This window comes from Falco naumanni, chromosome 14 (genome assembly GCF_017639655.2).
Source record: "Falco naumanni isolate bFalNau1 chromosome 14, bFalNau1.pat, whole genome shotgun sequence".
In the NCBI taxonomy this organism is placed as follows: domain Eukaryota; kingdom Metazoa; phylum Chordata; class Aves; order Falconiformes; family Falconidae; genus Falco; species Falco naumanni.
Genome location: NC_054067.1, coordinates 2,760,890 through 2,769,143, shown reverse-complemented (window position 1 = coordinate 2,769,143; position 8,254 = coordinate 2,760,890). Strand labels below are relative to the sequence as shown.

Below are 8,254 nucleotides of genomic sequence, written 5' to 3'. Positions count from 1 at the left end.
ACCTACACATGAGGGACATCAGGAAGGAGCCCAGTCCTTGTCACTGCGCGGTGCAGAGGAGAGGTGAGGCAGAGCCAAGAGGCCAGGCTGCGGCAGCCTCGAAAGGACGCTGGCTTTGCCAGCAGCGACCATCACTGCCTCTCATCCTCAGCCAGATACCGCCCAGCTGGAAAAGAGCTTTTCCAGGGACAAGCCAGGTGTTTTCCAACTCTCAGATCCTGCAATAAGGTCATAACCTGTGCTTGTGATTTCAGCATCCATTGATGGATGCGCTGTCGGACATCCAGCACCCTGCCCGCTGCAGCGTGCTCAAATTGTGAAGGAATAACCTTGGTTTAGACACAGTTCCACTTGACACCAAGCAGAGTTTGTGAAGGCAACTCTTCCCCTTGGATTTGGAGACAATTTATTCACATCCCTCAAAGCGAGGGACAAAAGAGTTTTGGACCACCCATTCTGATTTGGGTCTTCCCTACCAAAAATCCGTTTTATTTCTGTAATGCTCTGTGTTGCAGAGTTTTCCAATGGGAATGGGAAAGCTGCATTCCCAGGGTTGCAGGGACAGCGGGAAGGGTGGCTTTCAGGGGATTTTGCAGCAGGCAATGACATCGTTAACAGAAAAGGTACAAATGGCCCAAGTGAAGCTGTCAGCTGTACAGCAGCGTGACTGCCTCACCAGGAGAAAAAGTTGTGTGTGAATGAAAGGGGTTACAAGGATTACAATGTGCATCGAACAATTGTTCCTGACAATTAAAGTGAACTGTTAATTAATTGCAAACAATTACGTGAGTTGTCGATGCTGGTCAGTACACATCAATACAAGCGATTACCAAAATCAATGGCTTTTTAAGGCCTCCCCACCCCAAATTTGATGCTTCTACAAGAAAGAGGTACTTCATCACCTACTGAGAACAGTAATGGTTTCTTGGGTTTTTATTCAAAGATCAATTCCAATTCTTTGTTTGAGATGAGCAAATTGTGGCTGCCACATCAGGACTTTGATCCTTGAGATATTTACTGCTGGTTACTGAAATTAAGTTGGCTGAAAAGAGACATTTTCACAGCTCAAAGTCCCAAATAGGACAAAATGAAAAGAAAGAAAAAAGAAAAAAAAAAAAGCAACTTTGTTGCTGGGTCTATACATTTTATTAGCCTTTTTTTAAAATTTCTCAGTTGAACCATGCTGAGACAGGGACAAGGGCTTGTTGTAAATGCACAAGCTTGCACCCACCCCAGCACATCTCCACAAAACTCAGGGCGTCCGTGCAGCTGTGGTTATGTCCCGTCCAACAGCATCCCTGGCCTTCGCACAGCATATTTGAGGAATGTTTTCTCTTTCTTCCTCATCTTTGCCCTTCCCTCATCACCTTGACTAAAACAGCCAGCCACCGACACAGAAAATATTTCATATCTATATTCTGCTCGCCACCAACTCATGGTAGAAAAGCCAAAGGCAAGCAGAAACCTGTAAGTAAATCAACCAAAAAAGCAGCAGATTCATTTCTCTGGCTATGCTGGTCTCTGCCGTAGGCTTGGGGCTGGTTAGATACCTCATACAATTGCTCAGCACCAATTTTCTGCCTGTTTCTGCTGTTGTAGACCTAGACCAGCTCCTGTAGGTTCCAGTAGTGACACAAGCGTAAGCAGGACCAGGCTCTGGCCTTTCACCTTTTATCAAAAGCTATTTTCAAAGCTCAGTCTTTGAAGGAACAATGGCAAGATCCGGGCTGTTCACCAGGGTGAGGACACAGAGGTCTTCCCAACTAAAAGCTAACCAGCCCTCTCCAAGCAGGTCCAGTTCCCACCTGGCATGGCCACAGAGGCTTGGTGGAAATCAAAGGACACCTGTAAATTTCCACCAGCTAAAGACCTTGTGCTTCGCAGAACTACCACTGTCCCCTTGTAGCCCATCTGAAAAGCACAATAATTAAAGCAATGGCTTTTGTAGACCTCTACTTTTCTAATGACTTGTGACTTCAGAACCCCAGCCGGTGGAGGCTTATGAATACATTCAACGCCAGAAAATGGAGAGCAATGGGTTGTACTCTGGTTGCTCTTTGTCTTTTTCGTGATGCCCAGGAGCTAGACGAGGGCTGCTTGGCTCTTTCCACCATGTTTGCAGCTGTTTGGGATCCACAGTGAATCCACAGAGGATTCACTGTGCTGGGAAAACCCTTTCTGTTTTCCAGTGCTCCTCTTGTCATTGGTGCCCCATCCACATGTGATACCATTACGTTCACGGGAGCTGCTCCTTGTTTATGGCAACACAACCTCATCCAAAGCCAGGCCCCGTATTCCGTACTAGACACATCCCAAAGCCAGCTCTGAAGGACACCAAACCCCAGGGCATTCCCACCCCGCACACAGCATTACCGACTTGGTAAGTATTTTAAGGTTTTAAGTTAGCCCACCTGATGTCCAGCATCAGGAGGCTCCAACATCCAACATCCTACATCTTCACTGATGTCCAACATTGTCACTCAAGACTTTTTCCAGTAAAAGATTTTCTTGATGAAAAAAACAAACTAAAAACCAAAACCAAAGCAAAGGTGAGGTTAAATGGTCAGAGATTTCCACAACACAATGCCTGGCAGGTGAACTTATACCTGTTTATCTCCTTCCTCACTTCTCCTTGGTTTCCCCTCTTTCCACTGATAAAAAAGGAGAGGAAAAACAGCAAAGGAAAAAACACCTAGAAAATGCATTTAATTTATTTACTAAATCTAAGGACGCAATATACTTGTGCCACATCTTGGTACTGACTGCGAGTTGGATTAGTGCAGCAGAATAAAAGTCTCCTTGGTGCAAGGAGCAGAATTCAGGCAGCAGTTCTCCTTCCACAGTTGCTGTAAATGTGCTTGGGTGAGCCCCAGGCATTTCAGCGAGGACATCTCCACCTCCTCTCCAGCCCAGCTGTCCAGCAAGGACTGTATCCTCCGCTTTAGCTCCTCACATCCCAAATCTTTCTCCTACTACTGTGGAGGGCCAGGGGAAAATAATTTTCCACTGGCTCTTGTATGCCTTTGTCAAAGCTCATCAATGGGTCCCTCCAATTGAGACAAATTTCAAGGATACAATTAAACTCCAAAAAGAACATTGCTAAAATCAAAATCTTCAGCAATAGGGAATTGACTGGAAAGCCAAGAAAATGCAACTTTTTTTCTGTCAAGGTTTCTCTAGAGCTGGTAATTTAATACTACATTTCATTTAAAGATACAAAATGAGCTGCCCAGAGAAACAAATACTGTCTTCTTGACACGGTTGTATAAAAACATTTCACAATGTTCACAATGTTTCAAAAATGGTTTGAACTAAACCTGTCTGGAGTTTTCACAATAAGGAACTGCAGGGACCTGGCTGTGCTTACAGAAGCCAGAAGTAATAAAATGAGCAGAGAAAATTTTTTTATATATATTACTCTCTCTCTTATATATTTACGTTTAAATATTTGATTTGACAATCAATTAGACAATGATGCTGATTTGACATTGTGCCTACTGCCCATTGCCCAAGGTATCCAAAAGAGAAAGGATTTTTTTAAAAAAAAAAAAGAGAGACTGGCCACCTTTCAAAGGTAGACATTAAATCCAAGCCCCAGGCACACTTTGGACAGTCATAGCTTTCTCATGTGCACTTAGCTCTGAGGAGCGAGAAATTCATTGCATGGATCCAGAGAGAAAACACTTGTGTCTGTATCCAGCCATAAAGTGGCTTTGTAACCACTACAGCCTCACAAAGCAAGAACATTTCTGTTTTCCACGGAACTACGGTGTACACACGCTGTGGTCTGGCGGCGGAGGTGCCGTCGGATTGTGGTGACAGGAACCTTCATCGGTTTTGCCCACGGTGCGGCAGAACCTGGCTCCTGCTTTGAAAAGTGGCATTTTGGATGCTGGAGACCACAGCATCTTTCTAAAGGAGAGCAGCATGTTTGGGACACCAGGCTCAGCTGGCAGGGGGGATCCTGGTGCAACCACTGAGCTGTTCCCATGCCGGGTCCCAGAAGAGCATCCACCACCTCTGCCCAAAGCCACCCAAGATGTTTCACCCCCAAGCCCTGCCACCTTTCTGAAGGTTGCTTGGTTTCTTGCTTGCTTTTTAAGTGAATGCACTATTCCACTTCTCGGCCAAAAGAAAGCACAAGATAAAGGACACTTCATCATGGTCTCACTAACACCACAAAGCACATGATACAGTAGAGGAATGTGAGGGTACCGTAGCTTCTCTAATGAAGCAAGTAAAACTGGCAGCATCCAGAATAACATGTGTGATTCCAGTGGCTTCCCATTGGGGACCCCAGCAAGCCCAGACCCGTCTTTGGATGAAAATCCCACCCCATGTAAACAATCAGTGTGGAAGTGAGCGCAGCTGGGGGAGTGCATCACCCCAGGGCCCCAAACCAGGCAGGGGAGCCCTTCCTCAGCTCCCCAGAGCCTTGGGGTGCAGGCGCCCCGGCTGCTGTCACCCCCTGCACACCATGAACCCTCATCCCGCCCGCAGTCACCTTGGTTTGTTGGTTTGGGGTTTTTTTTTGGGGGGGGATGGATTCCCCAGGTACCCCATCCCTGCAACAGCCCAAAACAGCGGCCACCCCCTAAAGCGCGCCTTTCACCCCACAAGTTCTCAAAGTGCTTCACAGACGACATAGAAACAGAGAGACATTGTGTGTGTGTCCCAAGGTCCCCTCCACCCCACCACCCCCAGGATCCCTGTGCTCCCCTGCCCACCTGCCGAGCCAAAGCTCTCTGCCCCCCCTCCCCCTCCCCCCATCCCAAATTATTGCATAGCATTGCAAGACCTGATTTTAGGAGGATGGGCACCCCGCACAACAACCCCACGTGTGGGGACCAGCCCCGCCAGGGGGAAAACCGATACCCTTCCACCCTGGTTCCTGTGGCTCCCAGTGGCTGCCACTCATGGGACATGTCCTGGGGGGGTGGAAGCCACCTGGCCAGGGCTGGCAAGCCCTCTGCTCCCCTGGCTCCTTACCCCGAGAGGAGACAAACGCCATCGTACGAGGATCCTTTCTTTTTTCTTTTTTTTTTTTTTTTTTTGGTGTTTTGTGTTTTTAAATAAAAAATAAAATGTGTAAGAAAATAACATTTCTAAAAGGAAACCATTATCATTCTACTCTCTCTCTTTCTTTCCCCCTTCTTTTTCCCTTTTCCTTTTTTCTCTTTTTGGCCATCTTTTCATGGAACGAGATGTGCTGGCCCGGGGTGTTCCTCCCGGTAGGAAACGATAACAGAGGGGAAAAGGAGGAGGAGGAGGAGAGCAAGGGAGCGCCTCTCGCTCCGTGCTCAGTCCTCACACGTCGCTGGATGTCCTTGGTCTGGAGGAGAGCGTGGAAGGGATGCACCCGCAGCAGGCCAGCCAGAGCGACTTCTGGATGTCTGGGTTTCTGAAGGCGTAGATGATGGGGTTGATGAGGGAGTTGCAGGTGGCGGGCAGCGCCAGGGAGTAGGTGTAGACCACGGGGTAGCTGGAATCGGCCACCAGCGAGTAGATGGCGAAGGGGATCCAGCACAGGGCGAAGGTGCCGAGGATGAGCGAGAGGGTGGAGAGCCCTTTGCGGGTGGAGGTGGCCTGCGCCGTGGCGATGAACTGGTGCTGCACGGCGATCTGCTGGGCGTGCCGGAAGGCGATCTTGCAGATCTGCAGGTAGAGCTGCATCATGAGGGCGAAGAGGAGCAGGAAGGTGACGGCCAGCACCGCCGCGTTGTCCTTGGTGACGGGCCGCAGGATGCTGCAGGCGCTCTGGTCCCGCAGGCAGTTCCAGCCCAGGAGGGGCAGCAGCCCCACGCCCAGGCACAGCAGCCACATCAGCAGCACCATGGCGCAGGTAAAGCCCAGCGTGCGCTCGCTGTGGTAGGTGAGCGCGTTGTACAGCGACAGGTAGCGGTCCACGGTGATGGCCAGCAGGCTGCAGACGGAGGCGGAGAAGGCGGCCAGCAGCAGCCCCGCCGCCCCCAGCTCCGCAGCCTCGCTGGGCGGCCGCAGCAGGTACCGCACGGCGAAGTTGGCCACCAGCCCCAGCCCCGCCAGCAGGTCGGCCAGGGCCAGGCTGCCGATCAGCAGGAACATGGGCGCCCGCAGGCTCGGCGTGTAGAACAGCACGGCCAGCACCAGCGCGTTCTCCCCCGCCACCGCCGTCCCCGTGGCGCACAGCGCGATGTCCCAGGGGCTGACGGTCCCCCCGGCCCCGCCGCCGCCGCCCGGCGCCGCCGTGCCCGGGCCGCCCGCCGCCGAGGGCCAGGCGCTGGGCTCCGAGCCGTTGCCGAGCCCCGGGAGCCGCTGCTGCTGCTGCGGCTGCGGCTGCCACGGCTCCCCCATGGCGGCGGGGCCGTGCAGCATCGCTGGGGAGAGAGGCAGAGGGACGCGGTCAGGGGCGCCGCCGGCGGACACGGGCACCGGGCGGCGGGGAGAGGCGCCGAGCTCCGCAACGAGGCAGGGGAGCCCCGCACCGAACCCCAGGACCTCCGCCCCGAGCCCCCGCCCCGGGGACCCCCGCACCGACCCCCGCACCGAGCCCGGGGAGCGCGGCACGGAGCCCCGCTGGATCCCCGCACCAAGCCCCGCACTGAGCCCGGGGATCCCTGCACCGACCCCCGCCCCGAGCCCGGGCAGCCCCCCGGAGCCCCGCACCGCGCTCCGGAGCCAGCCACCCCGCCCGGAGCCCCGGGACCCCCCGCAGCAGCCCCGCACCGGGCCGCCCCCGCCCGCCGCATCCCCGGCCGCCTCCCCCAGCCCCACTGCAGCTTCCCCGGGAGGTGCCCCCCCCCACCCCGGGCCGGGGTCCGCCGCACCCCCCACCGCACGCACCCCGCGCCGGGGGCGCCCCGGCCGCCGGCTCCCGCCGCTCCCGCCGGGCTGAGGCCGGGCACGGCTCCGCGCCCCGCCGCCGGCCGCAGCCCCCATGCGCTCTGCCCCGCGCAGGAGCCGCAGGGCGGCGCACCCGTCCCCCTCCCGCCCCCGGGGCGCGGGTACCTTTTGCTGCCTATTTATAGCGCAAAGGCCCCGCACCCCCCGCCCCGCACCCCCCGCAGCCCTTTCTTTTTTGCGCGCAGTGAGTAAAAATAAATACTATTAATAGGCCAGCCCGCATGTATGCGGAGCCGCGGGTGCGAGGGGGGGGGCAGCGGCGAGGGACAGCCTGCGTTAACTTTCTCCTGCCTCCCTCCCTTCCCCTCCTTTGGAGGAGACTGGTGCAAGATGCTCCCAGCCAGCTGCCAACAGCTGCAAGATGCTGCCCTGCTCGGCGCGGTCCCCCTGGCAGGGTAAATCCTGCCCCCCCTCCCCGGGCCGGGCAGGTGTGAAGGTCGGAGGAAGGGAGGGGGGCTCTGCCCGCAGCCCGCTGCCAGCATCGCCCCTTCCCGCATGCAGCCCAGCCCGGGGGGCAGCCGCCACCACCGGGGCTTGTTGTTTTACCTGGCTTTAATGCTCGAGGATCAGCTTGCTTCCCCCCGTGTTTTTATTTTTTTCCTTCCCAGTCCTTCCAGTCCTTGGTGTTAAGCCTCATTCCTCGGCGAGCATTGCTAATAACGTTGGCAGATAGCTGGCATCGACTTGCACTTAATATTCCTGCCCCATTGGATCTGCTGATAAATCTCAACTCTGACGTCAAAGTCTTCACTTATATTCATGATCCAAGTCTGTGAATCAGAGCCGCTGTGATCAGAATAACAACAAGGCTGGCTCCCTGCTCCACATCCACATCCACACCCGCGGGCACGAGGGGGTGCGCGCGCCCGCACGCACCCGCACGCACCCATGCCTGCACCCGCCCCGCCGTTCATTCATGAGCTCTCCCGCCACCCCGATGCACCTCCCCAAGGTCGGGGCCCTCTGCACCTGCGTCCTGCGGATGCAGCTTGGGCGCCAGCCAGGCCCCGGCAGCTCGCAAAGGCGGCCGGGTGAGGTTTATTTTTATCGTTTGTGCCAAGGGATGCGGGGAGCTGAAGGGAACAGGGGTGATCCGACATGGCGCGGCATGGCTGCCCTGCTTGTCAAGGGCAACACCCAGGGATGGCAGCGCTGCTTCCCCTGCACCCCCAGGAGCCAGCAGCCGAGGGTGCTCGGGGGGCCTTGCGCAACCAGGCTGGGGCAGATGCATCCCCCCACAGGGGGGATTTCACACCCCAGAGCCTTCGCCCCTCATGGGCTTCCCTCCAGCCACCGTAAAAGCCAGGATGAGGAGGATCAACACCTGGGAGCATCGCATGGGCTGCCCAGTCCGGCACCTGCCCTCCTGCAC

General features: G+C 55.3%; 1 protein-coding gene across 1 annotated transcript; it reads right to left on the bottom strand.

The window, feature by feature from the left end:
• Positions 1-5,098: 5,098 nt before the first annotated feature.
• Positions 5,099-7,690, bottom strand: LOC121097496 (G-protein coupled receptor 12-like). Its single transcript, XM_040614547.1, has 2 exons — positions 7,429-7,690; positions 5,099-6,356 (listed from the first exon to the last, which is right to left on the bottom strand). The coding sequence occupies exon 2, from the start codon at positions 6,352-6,354 to the stop codon at positions 5,308-5,310; it is 1,047 nt and encodes a 348-aa protein (XP_040470481.1). The 5' UTR covers positions 6,355-6,356; positions 7,429-7,690; the 3' UTR covers positions 5,099-5,307.
• Positions 7,691-8,254: the final 564 nt, after the last annotated feature.

What these genes read in the sequence shown, in the direction of transcription:
- LOC121097496 (XM_040614547.1), bottom strand. Translation starts at nt 6,354, where the DNA reads ATGCTGCACGGCCCCGCCGCCATGGGGGAGCCGTGGCAGCCGCAGCCG.